General features: G+C 41.8%; 1 protein-coding gene across 2 annotated transcripts; it reads left to right on the top strand.

The window, feature by feature from the left end:
- Positions 1–114: 114 nt before the first annotated feature.
- On the top strand, positions 115–19,055 carry LOC122777480 (RNA-binding motif, single-stranded-interacting protein 2-like). Of its 2 annotated transcripts, XM_044038760.1 has the most exons (14): positions 117–273; positions 6,033–6,214; positions 9,263–9,321; positions 10,571–10,662; positions 13,624–13,781; positions 13,989–14,068; positions 14,191–14,300; positions 14,396–14,442; positions 14,524–14,617; positions 14,782–14,832; positions 14,988–15,098; positions 15,989–16,069; positions 16,154–16,244; positions 16,397–19,054. In XM_044038760.1, the coding sequence occupies exons 1-13, from the start codon at positions 199–201 to the stop codon at positions 16,229–16,231; spliced, it is 1,218 nt and encodes a 405-aa protein (XP_043894695.1). In that variant the 5' UTR covers positions 117–198; the 3' UTR covers positions 16,232–16,244; positions 16,397–19,054. The 2 variants fall into 2 exon arrangements, with proteins under 2 accessions (XP_043894694.1, XP_043894695.1); XM_044038759.1 differs by having other exon boundaries at positions 115–273; positions 14,396–14,617; positions 16,397–19,055.
- The last annotated feature ends 163 nt before the right edge of the window (positions 19,056–19,218 follow it).

The raw sequence follows: 19,218 nt of genomic DNA, 5'->3' as shown, positions 1-19,218 counted from the left end.
TGCATCGTGGTGCATCGTGAAATCGAAAGGAATCGATTTCATCGGGTAGAGTGGAGTGATTGGAGCACATCAGTGTTGTTGTGCTGCTGCTGGGAAAGGCGACTCCAATCACCGCCGCTGTTCCTGGCTGAGTCTCCCTGGCTGACGTCAGCTGACTGCCTCTGCTCTCCGCTCCTCCGGACACAGCGCCGCGTAAAAATGCTGCTCTCTGTGCCGCCAAGGACAGGATTCAACCCATACAACGGCTACACCGGCAAAAACACCATCAAGAAGGTAAGGAACAACCACGACAATGAAAACAACAACAAAACAGCAGACTCGTATTGGAACACAGAGTCATTTCTCGGTGCCGTGTTGTTCGAGCCTCTCCAGTTAAAAGCTACTCGGCTGTTTAAGCTGCAGTGTCCTTGAAAGTGGATCACAGGCGACGTTTAAAGTCTCCTTTTACGCGCGGTTGCGACCTTTGCTGGTGGCATCGTGCTGCTGCTGCGCTTGTGACCGTGCTACGAACGAACACGAGTCCGTGACATTGTTGCCAGAACATTACTACGACACTTTGCTTTCGTTTGGTGCCGACACGGTCGCCGTGTCTTCTTCCTACACCGAGCTCGCGCTGAGGCAACAGCTCACAAAGTGCGCCGAGATGCTCGCCACGTTCCGACTTAAGAGGAGGAAAACGGTTTACTTTCTGCTTGAATGTGACTTTATTGGGGTGGAATGAGTCGTGTCGTCTCCCAGGTACTGTTTTCACTGGATTAAGCGCACGTTAGTAAAGTTTTTTTTGTCTTTTACGCGTACATAAATGCCCCACCCCTTCAGTCTCCTGCTAATGATGACTGAGGTTTTGCATGGCGCTATGAAAATAGAGGAAAGTTACAAAGACAATGTAAGAGTCTCCGCTGATTCCTGTCTAAGACTCTTAGGGACTGAGACCATGGACTAAATACTGTAAATACCAAATCACAACATACATTACTTCATGATGATGATAATAACACTTATAATAATAGAGATTTGAGTAAGGCATTATAGGTAGACCAATTATCCATCTCTCTTTTTTTTGGATTTCTGGATTTAATATTTAGTTCACTGCAGTGCTTATACTAAATGTAATTTGGGGAGACATAACCATAAGTGATGTTCAATAAATGGTCCTTTTAAGTGAAGCAGTTTTGTTATTATTAGATGTTAACTTCATTTTTGAGGTTTATATCATGGGACAGTAGAAAAAAGGGGGGAAACAAATCAGAAAATAAGCTTATATCTCAATAAGTCACTGCAGAATCATACACAAAAATGACATAAAAAAAACACAGTTGCCAAAGAAATCGGCATCATATATGTATGTGTATATATACTGTATATATATATATCAAAAACAAGTTCTTGTGTTTGGAGTTTGTTTGCTTAGTGCACATAGTGTGCATGCTTTATGCACATGCTCAACATCTCCTGCATTTTTGGTGTATTTCTGTTGCAGCATTACAGCGCCACGTGCAGGCCTGGCATGTGTATGATAGCCTTTAGAGAAACGTTTTGGGGGATACGAAAAAAAAGGGATCATTTAAGAAAAGTTCTGTCTCCGTGTGGATAAGGTCTTTGTGAGGACATTACTAGTCCCTTACACGAACACTAACCTTAACTATCACAACTAAATGCCTAACCTTAACCTTAAACCTAACCTATACCCAAGTCTACCCATGACCCCTGACCTTTTGGATGTCTTAACCCTCAAAACGCCCTGTAAAATTGTGAGAATATGATAAGTTTGAATCAAAAATTGTCCTCACAGCCTACTACACACACACACACATTGTATCATTTGAATAATTCATGTGCTGACATGCATTTGACACTGTTTCTGGAAATATCCTAAAAACTGTGAGGCATAAAGATATTAGACCATTAGGCAGGATTGTTTGCAGCAAACGTGTAAACAGTCCAGATTTTGGAGACGCAGGAGTTTTCAGCACATGCTGATGCCTCACTCTCAGCATTTCTCGAGTATTTGCTCCACTAAGCTGAAATCAAACACCTCCCGCCTTCTCCTCTTGTGTTATTCCCTTCCTTGCCTCAAGGCGAGCAGGAATTCAGATTGCTCAGATTAATGACCTGGAATTCCTGGAATCCTGGATTCAGGGAATGTGTTCATTTCACAAGAGGCTCTGCAAACACAGACGCTTTCCTTGAAAGAAGACGTGCACACACGTTTTTTGCTTTTTTTTAAATGTGTACACATTTTTGCATTGTTAAACTGCCAAAGGCACACACAGAGCGAGGACTTGTAAATCCAGCGTCAAATGCTAAGCCCCTGGTCTGTGTCTTTTACTACGACAAAAGGGGGCGGAGACAGACCCCCCTCTTCGCCTCTGCTTTCGATTAACTGCCCCAAGTCTTTTTTTTTCTTTTCCTTCCTCCCCTGTGTGTTTCACATACCTCGATTCCTTGTCTGTCAGTGGCTCAGTTCACATGGGGGAGAGAGGCTGAACATTACTCTCTGCTCTCCTCGGTGTCTGCTGGAAACAAAGTTTTTTTTCTGAGTCAGAAGTCTCACCTTTTTTCAGGACTTTCATCACTTTTCCTATTCGGTTGCTCCCACTTGGCACTGTATACGTCTTGGCCTGCAGCTGCAGATATTAACATAGAGAAATTGTGTCTGTGACACTATGATCTTCTCCATGGTGCCTTTTAAGTTTTCTTTATCCAAACAGGTAGGACTATTTCTCTCTTTCAAGATGCGACTTATTAATAAACAACAAGTAAAATAGAGATAACACCATTATTGAAAAGCAGCTGTGTGGTAATGGAACAGTAATCATAAGCAAAACACATTTTCTTTCTGAACTGATTGAAATATTGAATACGTTTGACTCGTTTGAGGATCTGAGGAATGCTGCATTAAAGAGTCAGACAATGAGCCTCGTGTTTTTTTGCTATTATTACTGAGTCGCACATCCTGTTTCACTTAGGACTCACTGTCATTGATGAAAACATCCTTGAGTCACCTGCTCTCCCCACAGGCATCACCTCTGCTCCCTCCAACTGTAATCACCTAATCCGTCTCCAGCAGCTGCCTGGAACACGCTGCTTTCTCTCTGTATCACACTGCAGGCCGCGTACTGTGGTACAAACATAATAATAGCAACACAAAGAGCAGCTTAATGGCAGCTAGAGTGAGAAGTGTATACATTTCACCTTCTGCGTCTAAAAGTGACTGAGCATCAGTTGGACATGGAAAAACACATGTCTTGTGTTTTTAATCCAGTGTTAACATGTCGTATGTGCTTTATGTGCACACATGTGCTCTCTTTCTGTGAGACGATCTTGTGTTGTCAAGACGCCCCAGTTCCCACAGAACTTGATGCCTTCAGGAATGTCGTCTAATTTAACGCAAACAGCTTCACCTCTGATCTGAAACCATGCCCCCACTGCGATCCCTGTCTTCAAACACAAACATTTGAGCATTGCAGAGGAATGTAAAGAATGCTCAGAGATGACATGCTGTGTTGCATAAACGGAAATGTTGTAAAATGCCTGTGAAGTGAGGAGTAACGAGTCAGACGGCACTCATCGGTCACACGCGTCAGGAAGTCGGGGTTTGGGCACGGGTCGGGGATATCCCATCTTGCAGGATATTATACAATCTGGGGACCCTAAATCTCACATAGATGCTTCATGTGATATGTGATATGGCTGGCGATGGTGTGGTAGTAGATGCATTAGCACAACTCTGTAATCGACAGGTTAGTCGTCAGAAAAGGTGGGAGCGTTAAAGCATGTTTTCGTCTGATATCTGTAATCATGGCAGACGCTCAAGGTTGGGGTGTCACGCTGGCACATTAAGCGTCGCTTTAAATATGCGGTAAAACAGCTGGAGCCAGCGCTGGGCACTGTGGCAGCTGGGAAGAGGATGTGGAGTTGACTCACTCCACATCCTCCTTTTCTCAGCAGAAGCCTTGCAGAACAGTCCTAATGAGACACTACCTTCTGACTATAGAGCACATGAGAGGGATTAGCAGCCACTGCTAACAAGCTCAGATCCCAATTAGACAAGGCTCACTGACCAGGCTCAGGCCCGAGCACAGTCTCCTGTCAGATAGTATCTCCCCGGGCTTGCGCAGGTGCATCCCTCCTGATAGTCTGTAAGTGCCGCCTACAGTGAAGCCGAGGGAAAGCACAGGAAGACGCCGTGATTGTGGAAAAACAAACAGCGTACTATTGATGCTAAAGAAGAGAGGGAGATTAGAGGAGAGGACTGAGATGAATGGGCTCTGTGAGGCACTGTGATTTTCTCTGCTTGACCAAAAAGAAGGGGGCTCTGAGCGCTGATTGCAAAACAGTCAGAAAACCTGTGGCAGCTGCGGCGTGGGCATGGAACTGCTACCCGTGTTGATAAAGTCTCACTGAATCGTACTAGATTACACTACTTTGCTGTATTGGTACTCATTTCATCATGTCAAAGTTGTCCCAGTGTCTTGTTATGTATGAAGCCTCAGATTGACTCTGTGATGCTGAGATTAGAGCTTTTTAAGGACCATGGTTCGTTGCAGAACTCTATTCAGACATTCACTTCTTTTGTGTGTACCTGCCACTTATCTGCATCTGTGGTTTCCCTGTGATTTTTTGACATTACAATTAACTTACAATTGTCCGCCTCTATTTTCAGGCTCACCCTAAATTCAAGGCAACTATTTCTATAGTTATTTAAGTATTTAAAATGTCTAAGATTTTCATGTTGGGACTGATTGTATTGATTCCATTTATTAGATGCACACATTTTTACTTATTTATTTATTCATTTATTGTTTACATTTTTTACTAAATGTAACACAATTTCAAACTGTGTCAGAGATATAATGTTGAATTTTAAATAACACGTGCATCATCTGCTAGTTTACTATGCCTTCCATGGTAGAGGGATATCCAACTACGGCAAACAACAAAGTAGGGCTGCAACAATTTATCAATGATTAATCAATTACTATGTTAATTAGCCAACAATGAGGATTAGAACAAGCTCTGTGAATAGTTCTTTAGAACAAATAATTCCAAAGTTTGGGAAGAAACAATAAACATTTTTCAACATTTTCTGATATTTTATGGACCAAACAACTCATTGATTAATTGAGAAAAAAATAATCAACACATTGATCAGTTGTGAAATTTTAGATGGAGTTGTTTACCCTTCTCTGAAAACTGCCCTGTAAATAAATGCTCATTCAGTTTAAGGGTTTTTTTGGTAGAAAGTTTCAATCAATATTTGTAACACTGCAATAATGGTGGTAAAGTAAAAGAATAATGAATTGCATTTAATAGAATGCGATGAGGCCTTATATGCTTTTGTTTTAAAGATTTAAAGTAAGCATGAAAGAGTTCATCAGAGAGAGAGAGAGAGAGAGAGAGAGGTTGTAATTAGCCTGATTTTTGTCATCTTTTGACAGCTCCCTCTCTGTTAACAAGCTGGTCCATTGCTGACCTTGTGGTGTCCAACAAGCAAGCCCATTGTTCCCTGGGGCTGGGGCTGCTGACCATAACTAATCAAATAGTTCCTCCTCCTCCTCCTCTAGCTCTGAGAGAGAACACCAAGGCCAAACGTATCTGACATTCTACCTACTATAATGAATAATAATTAAATTTTTAAACCATGGCTTGTTACAGATTTTGCAAAAAATCAAATGCACACATTTGCACTCACAGTACTGCAATGAAGTCATGCAGACAGCAAAGGCTTTGAAATATGTGTCACCACCCCAAGACGACTGTGATGAATGGAATTTGGTTTGTGCTGCTCAAATAATTCAATAATAATAACAATAAGTGTATTGTTATTATTATTATTAGTGATCTAGTTTGTATGTTTGTCATTACACTAACCAGCCACTGTTGCTCATGTTCTGGCTAATTGCATCCCTAATTGATTTCATGCAGTTTAGGCAGGATTATGGGGTGTTATTGGACCATTAAACAGCTGTTCTTGCTATCCAGTTGAAAACAATTCTAAAATCTAACTTGTCCTTTTCTTTGCTCTGCAGCAGACGTATGTGTCCCCCTCAAACCATCAGATGGCTCCTCCAAGCCCCAACAACAGCAACAACGGCCACACCATCAGCAATGGCAGCAGCAGTGGAGGAGAGCAGCTGAGCAAAACAAACCTGTACATCCGTGGCCTCCACCCAGGGACCACAGACCAGGATCTGGTCAAACTCTGTCAGCCGTAAGTCAACTGAAAAGCAATTGCTTTAGTGCCTACTGAGACACATAATAATTCTCTCTCCGGCTTCCCACTGCAAGCATGACACAGGTTAGAGGAGCAGAGTAGATTACAATAGAACAGAGTTATGGCTGGTTAGATAGGCGGCTGTCTGAAAGATTGACTCTTGCTGCTGCATTAAAGCATGGACACATCTGTAGATAGATGGCTTCCTTATTTGTGAAGTGGACACAAATGCTAATGTGCAGAGTTGCAGGTATTTCGAGAGAAAAAAGGGAAAAAAGGGCCACATTTCTATCCACATGTATTTCAGGCCCATCATTTAGTGGCCTTATGGAAAAACCAACATCACCATCATCTTTGGCTGAGTGCTTTCAGTTTGCCGCAGCTGAGCACAGACTTTCCAACAACGAGGTACAGAATGTTAAGTCTCTGTGTGTCTGCTCGTGCTCCGTCTGTGAATTGTACCTCCTCAGTGCTTTAGTCTTCACCATAAAGGATGACGACAGTGATGCTGTGCTATCCCAATCCAAAGCACTCAGCACCGTGTTGCAACAGCGTGAGTGTGAGTCTTTAAAACTCTATTGTGGGCAGCGTGGAGTCGCACATCAAACAACAGCATCATCCAATCCATCTGATATGTTTGTTAGGTCTCCAGTCTGAGACTTCAAAACAAGTATGGCCAAGATGAATGATCTGGGTGTAGTAAATTGAAATCTGGAGCCGGGTGATGAGAACCAGAAGAGGGAGAGTGAAAAGGAGGGAAAAGCAGCGAGAGAAACTGAACAAGCGTGTGAGAGAGAGAGAGAGAGGGAGGGAGATGCCTGCTCTTTTACAGCTGTCTGGAAGATATGGCCCACATGAGGCTGCCCAACCCTACAGGAAACAGCCAGCCCAGGGGAAAGGGAAAGGCAAACAAGGGCAATGGCATGAAGAGGGGGAGGTGGGGGGAGGGTGGATGGAGAGTATCGGAGGGGGAGGAGTGAATGGAGTTCAGGGTTTGTGTGTCAGGTGGTGTTCTGTGGGGGCAGTTCTCATATTTCTGCTTTTACAGAGCAGATAAAATCACTGCATGAAATTTGCCTTTCAGCACAGCGCATTAAGGCCGATGTAATTCTCTTTGCAAGTAGACTGGGATTTAATCCTGTATCCAGTAATAAGTTAATAAGGGGAATGTTTATAAATCAGGATGTTCAACAAACTCATGGAGGGAGTTTCACACAGGCTGCGTGACTCAAGTTTGAACAGTTAATGTACATTCTGTCAGGACACAGAACTCCCCGAGCTCCCCTCCCCCACACACCCAGAGTTGGTTGTATCCACACTCTGAGATATACTGCGTAGTAGCGAGTGAGGGATGAGAGGAGAGGATGGGGGTTGTTTCTTCATCTCTGGCCCATGCAGTTGTCTCTCTGGGTGCCTCACTGCCACTCTGAGTCTTGCTCTGGTCCTTCTCTGGTGGTTGATCAGGGATGGGTGATGGTCTGCATCACATCGACCCAGACCTCTAAACACTGTTCAGTCAATGAGTATATGAACTGTGGATTAAGCAGGAAATCACAATGAGCAAATCTCACAGCTTTAATCCTTGTCTTAATGTGTGGTACGGGAGATCTTGGCAGACTTGGGCAGGTTGAGGTTTGTTGTTACCCCAACCCTTTCCACTAGGCCATGGGCTGCTCCAAAAGCAAGTCTGTAATGGAGCAAAGTAATCAAAAATAAGGAGAAAGTGAGTTCCATAATTTGAACTTTAACAAAGGATAAACAGGGAACAGGGTGTAGAAGTGAACCACTGATATGTCCGTCTGCATTGCACCATTTTGAGGTTGGATAGATTCAAATACATTGTGCATTCATGTCACACAGAAGAATTTGTACATTTATCTTGTTACATGTAGTTGCTGTAACTGATGACATGTCTGCCAGCAGGGACAGAAGGGAAAACAGATTTTAGCCATAAGGCTCACCTAATTAAATCTACACCTGCTCCCACACTAATGTTCGCAGAGAAAATCTGAGATTTTACATCACAGCACACAGGAATGGAAAATCCACTGCGGTGTCCATCAGTACGTGCAAATGTGTTATCTTTTGACTATTTTTTTTTTTAAAAAAAACCTTGTTTGATTAAACGTAGGTGACACAAACTTACCCAACAAATTAGCAATAGACCAGCAGTTCCTGTGTCATCACGGGCTAAAAACGCTGGTTTTCTCTATGGACGTTTGCACAGGAGAGTGATCAGTTCACAAATGTTGTCTCACAGTGAGATAAAGTGGTTAACATATTCTTACTCACCGATATCATCTCTTAAATCCTGTTAATACAAGGTATTTTGAAAGTGACTCATAGGTGAAATGTGGCACTGGTGCAGTGTCACTGGATTGTGAGATTGCGAGGGGGCACTAAGACCCAGTCGAGGGTGTAACACTGCCGAGAGAGAAGCTGGTTAGCAGAATGAGAGAGTGGCTGGGAGCCAGCATTGGACAGGACAGCCATGGAGAGGCATATCAGATTACACTGCATGCACAGGCCTGGAGAGATGGGAACTGATAGACGCTGCCTCACAAAAGCATTTGTCCACTATCTTGTGCATCTGCAATATCTATAGCTGGTCAGCTTTGTAGATAATGCAGCATTTTCTATCTCTATCTATTCACTGTGAATCAGAAAATGCAATTTTAAATATATTTTCAGATCATATTGGATTCCCCTTTAGGTTCCCTACTGATATCTGTGTGTAAACTGTAATGAATAAGGACCTAGAGTGGGTTCCAACATGCAGAGACCCACAGGACTCCAACTCTATTTATTTATATCCTCTCTAAACATTTCTGTACATTTGTCATTTTTTATCAGATGCTGTGATTATATCAAGTGTCTTTGCACTAAATCTATTATGATTCAGTCATTGTGGAGCACAGTCTCTGTGGGTGTGTTAAGTTTGAAGGAGGAACCGCACTGCGTCAGCAATGTTGCAAAGCTAATATTGAATGTAAACAAGTAGTTATTTTCCGACAATCTCTGAGAGTAAACCTCGCTGTTTTTCAGGTACGGGAAAATAGTGTCCACCAAGGCCATCCTGGACAAGACAACCAACAAGTGCAAAGGTGAAGTGAAAAGACCCCCCAAGGGAAGAAACTTGAAAATTTGAAAAATTGAAATGTCTGATTTTCAGAAAACTCGTCAGCATGTGGCGTTCATGTGAAAATTGAGAGTGCACTCATGTGCTGATGTATATATCTTAGCATCGTCTCCCCTCTTCCTCTCCAGAGACTTAAGGTTGCCAGGTAGTGTGAGAAACCAATCTTGCATGAACCAAAAGACTGCTCTATCTGGTGCAACACCTGTACCCCCTTTTCCACAAAATAAACACGTAGGCCGTAAATTAAAAATGTAATTGTGAAGAAAGAGTCTGTACCAACTCATATTTCAGTTTAACATGTTTCCTTGACACATCGTGGTCATTTTATGGCTTAATACAACACATTTCTTACACGTAGCTGCTTTAAATGGGAAATGCATTGTATTTATTTTAAAATAAGAGACAAGCAATTTGTGCATCCCTGAACACAGTTTTTTTAAGTCAAGAACTGAATATGTTTATGTCAAAGCTATGATCCCTTTAAGGATAAGATTGTTTTTATTCTTACTGAGTTGTTTAGAAGTTTGGCACAGATCCAGTTAATAATGAAGGAACTGTTTCGGCTGTAGCTCCACACTGATTTCCTGTGTTTGTTTGAGGATCAATGTCTTGTTTCTTGAGTCAATAAATCTGAATCAGAGATTGAACATTTTAAATCCATATTCTTAACCCATAACATTTTCACATGAATACAACAACCAATATGGTAGATTGCAAACAGAAAAACAACTCTGGGAGAATCGCTCAATATTACATACGATGTTTGTACTCGATTGTTGGATTATGCCTCTGTATTTCACTTAAATAATCCTCAGTAGATCATATATTCACCAACATCTCCTGTGTTCCCGGCATATTATCAACAACAAAGAGGTGAAAAAGGCAGTTTGTTGTTTACTTTCATATTATCAACAACAAAGAGGTGAAAAAGGCAGTTTGTCGTTTACTTTACTTGTAAGTCGTTTACTTTCGTTTGCCAAATGTTTACCTTGTGCGAAGCGTCGCACTAAATAAAAGTTGTGTCTTGTGTGACATCATATGGACAGTCTTGTATAACGCTGCGTCTGTCCTTCGCGGGGAAACAAGGTCCAGACTTAAACAAACATAAATTCAAACACCACCATGACGAGTGGTTCATGTTTTCATGAGTGCTCTGTTATTCATACCTCATTGTCACACATTGTATGTCTCTCTGTGTGTCCTGGTCCCTGCAGGCTATGGCTTTGTTGATTTTGACAGCCCGGCTTCAGCTCAGAAGGCAGTGACTGCACTGAAGGCAGGTGGCGTACAGGCTCAGATGGCGAAGGTAAGAACTCCCACTTCAGATGTCAAACATTGATGGACTTGTTTCTTACGTCTATGGGTTTGGCTTAAAGATATAGTATGTAACATTTCTGCATTAAAGGGCATTAAAACACTGTTAGCATCTCTATGGTGAGATGACTTACTCGTGTTTTAGAGAACAAGGGTTTAGAGAACAAAGTTGTACTACTAATTTGACAGGTTTGACTGTAATGTTTATATGTATGTGCTATGCACTGTAGTTTTAAAGGTAGAGTGTAACATGTGGATAAAAAGGATAATTCCAGGGTAATGAAAAACACAAAATGAAGTGTAATTATTTTTATGTCAGCTCCATTTTTCAAACTGGACCTTTAAAATACCTAATAACGACAAGAAAGACACATCAGAGTGAGCTACGACTAGTTAGCCAGTGTGTTGTCCTTTGTTTGTTTATATTTGTGTGTGTGTTTGTCACCAATAAGTCACTCTCCCGTAAAGCACAACCGCACAGGGGAACCAAATGAGACAACATGATCCTCTGCTTTCCGACATAAACCGCGTCCTGTCGTTGTTTTTGATTGAGCGGAAATTACATGCTGTGCATTTAATTCAGATCGGTCGGAGTTTAATCCTCAGCACGAGATGAAAATGATATTTTGGCAGTCGCTGTGCTCAAAGTTGGGGGATGAATTATTCATTACAAATGAAATGACAAATTGTCCTTGAAGCAGAAAGGTTGTTCCTTGGCAGATATTGGCTTTGTGGATTTTTCTTTACAAGCTCACTCAAGTGTGTGTGTGTGCATTTAGGAGTGTGTACTTGGTGGTGCAGTGCATGCACAAATGGCTGTTTAAATCAGCATATTTATGGGTATTAAAGCACTGTAGCATATTTTAGGTGTATGCACCGGAAAAAGTGTGCCGATACAGACAGGTATAGTGTTTGCACAAACGTGTGTCATGGTTCTTAGTGATGATGGTGTTGGAGGAGCAAGCCCCAGGCTCTGGTCTCTGAGCTCCCTGTACAAAGGACCGATCTGTTCTCCCTGGTGGCATCTGACTCAGTGTCTGAGCAGCTCCCTAGTCAGCAGGGCCTTGTGCCCAGCCACCCGCCCTGTCAACACACACACACACACACACACAGAGAGAGAGAGAGGACTCTCATAGATGTAGATGCATTCCTTAACCCTAACCTGAACCACCACAACTAAATGCTTAACACTAACCCTTAACATAACCCTAAACTAAACTAAATTGTATGCTTAACCTTAAAACCAAGTATTAACCTGCAAAGAGCTTTTTAAAGTTGTGAAGACCAGCCAATAATGTCCTCATAAAATGAAGGTTTTGAATCAAATTTGTCCTCACAGCGTACTACAGACATGTACACGCACACACACACACACAGGCTTGCTCAGCTATTCTTCATAGGACACTGCATTGTCCTCCATTCATTTGGACAGACTAAACAAAGCATTACGCAGAACCCAAACCAGTGAATGCCAAACCCTAACCGTAACTTAACCACAATTCAAATGTTAGCCCTAAAGTCAACCAGTTTCTCAGGAATGAGGACTACTCCTACTAATATGTTCTGTGTTTATGCCAGAGAAGGTTCTAAAGAGGCAACAAATACAACTACACACACACAAAACCAGATTATGACGAATGAACGCCACCAACACCCTGGGAATCCTGATCCATCGTTAAAGCTGGCTCACTGACGTTCATTTGGCTTCTTGCTCACAAAATTCCTCAATTTCACTCACCCCTTCCCTCCTGGTTTTACAACAAGGCTCACGCTTGTGTCAGATTTCTCTGTGACTCACTCTGAACACTTGGGGTTCGAGTCCACCGACCGCAGATCTCCTCACTGCTCATTCTCATGGGGTCTGGCTGCATCTTAATCTCGCATCACACTCCAGTAAAGGAGGGAGAGGAGGAGGTAGGTGAAGGAGAGATCACCTTCACCACAGGTCCCAAAGATTGCTTATGCGTTATTTATAGGGTGGAAATGAATTCTCAGCACATTTTGAATATGCATGATGGTTGGAGGGTGATACAGACTGGTCATCTTAAAATGATACTGTTCAAATGAAATATTTTGAATAGGAGGCACTGAATAGTAAAAAAGAAAGAAAAACACCTACCATCAATAACTCAAAAGTATAAAAATGAAACTGTCAGATTCAGAGAATGTGTCTGGCTGGTTTTTATTTCAAATTCAGATTTAGGAATGCTGCATAATTTGTCTGTTGTATGAAAGCGGACAGCCAGACTCTGACCTGCACCTGCTTTCAAGGTCAGGATTGCCACAGGACTATAACTGCTTGAATGTCCGTGACATAATATTACCATGACCTAGGAAACAGGACGATGACGTTTGCCCTGTGGGGAGATGACAGCACAATGCTTTAGATGTTCTACAGATTACTTCGATTATTTCCAAAGGTCTTTGTCCAAAATGTCATTGCTGGGATTCCCCACTGAGCAAGAGCACATCATCACAGTAGACTGTCCGTGGAGGGCGAGCTGTTAGAAATGTAATTATTATTCTTTGATATTGCATTAGGATCAGACTCTTTCATCCTCTTCAGAGTCTAACGTATGAGTGACGGAGAACAAGAGACGCTTGTGAAGAAAAGAAAATATAATTTGGATGAATACAATTAGAGGAAAGACAGCTACAGTCTTCCCAGACTGCAATCTTTGCTCGGACAGAAAATGTTTTCTCCTTAGATCTCACCCGAGCGGCTCCCTTTCTTCTTAAATACAAAATGAAATCCTCCTCAAACTTCAAACCCTCTACTCCCTCTCTCAGCTGTTTTTTAGATGGTCTCCACCTGCTCCCCTTTCCCCATATCAGATATCTCACACACTTCTTCTTTAAACGTTAAATCCATTCCCCTCACACTACTGTATAGCCGGCGGCCTTTGTATGACTCTGAACATTCTCATTCCTCTTTTATCTCCTCTGTGTTCAGCAACAGGAGCAGGACCCCACCAACCTGTACATCTCCAACCTGCCAATGTCCATGGATGAGCAGGAGCTGGAGAACATGCTGAAGCCCTTCAGCCAGGCCATTTCCACACGCATCCTCCGTGACGCCAACGGCACCAGCAGAGGAGTTGGCTTTGCCAGGTACAAACTTCAGTCACATGGATCAGAACTGCAGACATAAGTAGATTAGTTCAGGTGTAGCATAATGTGTGTGTTGAATAAAAATACTCACGTTACACAAAGACATGAGTGCAGCTGGTGTTTTCAATTTTCAAGTATCAACCGTGTGGATTGAGCCCTCTGGTGGCCAATAAGTGTAGAGCATCTGCTTCATCACCTTTCTTACAGGATGGAGTCAACAGAGAAATGTGAGGCCATCATACAACATTTCAATGGGAAATACATCAAGACTCCACCGGGAGTTCCAGGTGAGTTGTTGTTGTCTTTGAGCCGACATTGTGATTTTATAAAGCACATGTTAAATAAACACCTAGCCCAAAAATAACCTAATCAAAAGAGTTTTACATTATTTTACACTTTTCTGGTCCAGTGCCATCAGAACCCTTGTTGTGTAAATTTGCTGATGGAGGCCAGAAGAAGCGCCAGAGCCAAGGAAAATATCTGCAGAATGGCCGAATCTGGACCAGAGATGGAGAGACTGTGAGTTCAGGGTTTTGGTCTTCATGCCTGGCGAGTGCATTAGCCTGAGGTTTGTGCGACAGATTGATAATTATTGAATCTTTTTTCCCCTCCAGGGTGGAATGACCCTCACCTATGATCCCACCACAGCCTTACAGAATGGGTTAGTGCCTCCCAACATTGTATCTGCAGTGAATTGGTGTGAGTTTGTGGTTACTAATAACTTTATTGTGTCTCACTGCAGGTTTTATTCCTCCCCGTACAGCATTGCCCCCAATCGGATGATCGGACCAACCTCCCTCTCCCCATACATGCATTCACCTGTGTCCACTTACCAGGTAATGGAGCATTTTCTGACTTTCACAGCTGAGATGTTCAGATGCGATAACAATGATGAGACAAACCCATGTTACCAAGTTATCATTTTATCACGCCTTTCTTGTCTATGGATATATTTTTTAATAATGCAGTCCATCGACCCATGTCTTTCTTGCTCCTGCAGGTACACAATCCGTCCTGGATGCATCACCAGTCGTACATCATGCCGCCCACAGTGAGTGATTAGAAGCCATTGCTTCCCTTTCCTGTTTGTAGCAGCTGGAATCTGTTCATATTCATCTGCCACACACTGACAGTCTGTCGTTAGTCCTCTGCCGGTGTCTGTCGATCTGTCTTTAGTGACACTTTCTGTGTGTGTTTTGTCCACAGGGAGCAGTCCTGACACCAGGAATGGACCACACCATGTCCATGCAGCCGACTTCGATGATGGGGCCCCTGACACAGCAGCTCAGCCACCTCTCCATGGGCAGCAGTGGCGCGGTGAGCAGAGTGTAGGAAGTGTAGTATCTGGCTGTCGTCCATATCTAACTGCTAAATTAGTTTTTTGATAATGTGATATCAGAGGGATGACAGAGGCAAGTTTCTTGAAGTAATGGAATGTTATCAAATTCTTCAATGTGAATTATGCAGGAAGTTTTTAAATGGCAGGTTCCTTGTGGGATTTGGGTGGAGGAAAGCTGTCATTTAACGAATACATCTTGCACAATTTTGTCACTTTCAAGCTGTAGTACATGACTTCAACTTTAAATATGACCGAATATCTTTAACATTCAGACCATTTTCGAATGAGTTCACACAATGCCAGCTCCATAATCGCTGTGTGTTTCTCAGTATGATGATTTTGGGGGGGTTTTATGTTGTGCGTTGCTCAGCAGCATTTCTGTGCTGCAAATAGGAGGTGACTGATTTTATGTCAAGACGGACAGTAAAAGTCAGAAGCTTAAAAGAAAGTTAGACAGCTGCAAATAGACCCCAAGACGCACCCACAAAAAAGGTTCAGAAATAAACTATACGCCTCAAAAAACAAAAACAAAAGAACAATCAGGAGTTTGATGGGATAAACTCCTTCTTGCCTCCACCCGCCCCTGCACTGCTGGTGTATAAACCCAAACGCTGACTCTGTCGGGTCTGATTCTTCTGCTTGACGGAGCCTGTTTTCAGATAAAGGCCACGGCAAACAAATAACGTTACATTTAGGTTTTTCTTCAGGTTCTCCGGTTTCCCCCCACAGTCATGCAAAAACATGCAATATGGGGGATTAGGTCACTCTAAAGCATCCCCCCAGACCAGAACAGGGCACTGCAGCTTTAACGGACTTCTGTTACTGTTATGTTTAGTGAACTTACTGCTACCTTTCCTTTCCTCTACAGTATATGCCTGCTAACACATCTATGCAGGGGACCTACATCCCCCAGTACACCCAAGTGCCTGCCACCAACATGTCAGTTGAGGTAATAGCCTCATTTTTCACCACTCTCTTAATCATCATGTGAAACAATGGCTTATTGATTTAATCTTTGCTGCCTCCCTCTTAGGAAAGTACTGTCCAACAATCTGTTGCTATAGAGACACCGACAGAACACACAAGCTACTCCTACCAGCATAACAAGTGAAGATGTGGCCGAGGTTGGTTTTGATCATTTCTAACATCTGTTGCTTGTGTGTATCCCTTCTACTTTTCTTTTTCTTTGTGGTCTTACTCAAAATGAAGTTTCTGCAATGGTGAGACTGTGAGCTGCTCTTGTTTCTCATTGGCTGGTCTTGTCTCCCTCTGTCAGATCTTCCTCTGTCGCTGCAGTGTCTCTCATTTTGTCACAGCGACTCTGCATGTAAGGCGCCAGGCACTCGGGAGGAATATGGACTGTTGGACACAGACAAGGACAAAAAAAAAAATTAAGAAGACATTTTCTACAAACTCATCTTTTAAAACAAACTCTTTACTCCAAACAAGCAAAGCTGGAGGATGGCAGGCAAGGGGGAAACAGGAGGAACAGAAGAGGAAAGACCTGTTTTGAAAACAGTCAAGAAAGAAATGTTACTCACTCATGTAGAAAAGTTTTTTTTTTTTTTAAATGTTACTCTCATGCTTTCCCAGTACAACTCCGGGGAACTAGAGTGAAACGAGGAAAAGAACATTTCATCACCATGTTTTTATTTTGAGTCATGTTTTTTGTTTTTGTTTTTTTAAATCATGTTTTGTTGACCTTTTATAAGATGTTCTGATTTGACTTCTCTTTTTCCAGTCTGATACTTTCAGGCTTTAAACCTGCCTTTTTGTACATAACAGTTGATTTTGTGCGTGTGTGTGTGTGTGTGTGTGTGTTAGCTTAACATGTTCTACTATCTGAATTCAGAAGGCTGGAAAAAAACGAACAAAAAAACAACCAACACAACAAAAGAAAAGAGCCAATGACATGTTTTAAACACATATGGTGCTGATGTTTTTCAGGTATGAAACCTCACCTGAAGGGGTCTCACATGTTTTTTTTGGCTCTTTGACTCTCAAATAATTTATAGTCTCAACAATCTTGGAAAAAATGAAAGCTTCAGACAATCAGAAGAACTACGTAGGAAGAGAAAATTCAGAGAAGATGTTGACTCGGTTAAATAGAGCTAAATAGATTTAAGGCATTCCTGTTGCTTCACTTGCAGTTGCTTCACTTGATGAACTCCAAAGTTGCCTGACAGGGATCACATCTCACACAGAGCTGCGTGTAAATAAGAGATTTAAATTTATTTAGGCTTTCATTTGATTTTCTTTCATCGGTGTAGTAATCCTTCAGTTATTTTAACAACAATACACAATATTGGCTCAAAAAAGCAATCTACGTGTCAGCTGAATCCTTACTGCATGTTTTGTCTAAAGGAAGTATACGTTGTTATCAAAGTGTGAAGTTTTTGTTACACAGACGTGAAAATCAAGTGGTAAAGCTCGGCTCTGACCTGTTACAGCTACGTGAATCACTACAAAGTTGGATTATTATGGAGTGGAGAGACGCCAGTGGATTACCGGCCATTGCTGTGTGTTTGCATCTGCTTCTGGATTTCTGATTTCACACCCATTTCTTTTCTTCTTTTTGTTTTTTTTACATTTTTTTTTATTTTATTTAAATTCAGTTTTAATACTTTAATACTCAAATTTTATTTTATTTTTGATAATGTGTTGTGTGCTTCCAATAGTGAGAAATGTTATAAAATAGTGATTTGTTTCTGTTCTTGTTTTGGTTTCAGTGTTTTTGTTTTTTTTTCATTTCAGTTTTTGTGTCACGAGTGTTGGCACTTTATGAACATGACTCCTGCTCGTGGATTAATTATATATGCTAGGCTCAGATTCACTGTTACAGATTTGTACCCAGAGCACTCGGGATCAATGTAAGAGAAATATATGTTCAAAACCTTGACTTACCTCATCCTGCCAGAGCAATGTAGATTCAGTGTGTGTTCACAGGCAATAACCACCCGCAGTAGGTCTTGTGGCTGTTCACAGCTGGTACTGTGTCCACATCCTTTTAGTTCTTCTTCCGTCCAGTGTCTGGAAAACACGCCCAAGATCTGATGATCTATGCAAATAATTTATTGTCCTTCGAAATGCAATACTACGTCTATCCAAGGGACACCTCACATTCTGGCTTACACAGATTTCTAGCGTTCTTTATACCTTTTTGGAGTTTTTCCTATTCCCCCCGACGTGTTCATCTTTACTGTGAGCAAAATGTTGCGTTAAAAGGGAACAGTTTCATACCAAATTGTTAATATGACTGTAGAAAATGTAGACATTTAAAAAAAAAGAAAAGAAAATAAAGAAGAATATGGCGTACGTTGTTTATGTGCATGTAGAGTGTTTTCTATGCACACCGTCGTTTCCATCCTCTGCTGTTTTCGCCCCCGTCTCGTCTCGTGTTCACTTGCTGAATCCGTTCTCTCCTGTTAAACCATGCAACAGTTCAAATCCGGGAGAAAATAAAACTTCACAGAAATGCCTTAGGTCTCACTGGAAGGGATAGTGAAGTGCTTCTCAGATTTGGTGCACTTGACCTCTGACTGGAAGTTGTTTTTTTTCCCTCATGCACTGCTAAAAAAAAAAAAGAATTAGTCAGAATCAGATTTATGAAGCAAAGAAATCTTTACAACTTCTATTCACTATTATGTGTTCCTTCATCATCCCTTTATTTGTATCCAACCTACTGAAGAAAACCTGAGTGGTGGCTTACAAAGTCTAAAGGACTATTGCTGCTAAGTTCGGATTGTCATTTTTAAACCCTATAATTGAAGGTCATTGACTATGTCACCTGGGACCAGTTTGTAACTCATGTTCAACTACATCCTCTCCTCAGTAAAGATTCATGCCATGATGCAGGTCTTTTGTTTTGAAACCCCATAGCTACTTGGTTTGATTTTAAACTTGTCATTTTTTTTTTTTTTTTTTAAATAAAACTTTTTCACTGTGGTTTGTGTACTGTTTTTTTTTTTAATTACACACAGAACCTTTGGGAACTTCAATCCATCTTCTACTGCTTTATCCTCCACTACTATGGCCCAGCTGACATAGGGCCATAGGTGGGGTACACCCTTGACAGCATGCCAGTCCATCACAGGGCCA

Source organism: Solea senegalensis, linkage group LG11, assembly GCF_019176455.1.
Source record: "Solea senegalensis isolate Sse05_10M linkage group LG11, IFAPA_SoseM_1, whole genome shotgun sequence".
In the NCBI taxonomy this organism is placed as follows: Eukaryota; Metazoa; Chordata; class Actinopteri; order Pleuronectiformes; family Soleidae; genus Solea; species Solea senegalensis.
The sequence above is the reverse complement of the archived record's forward strand: the minus strand, read 5'-3'. Positions and strand labels throughout refer to the sequence as shown.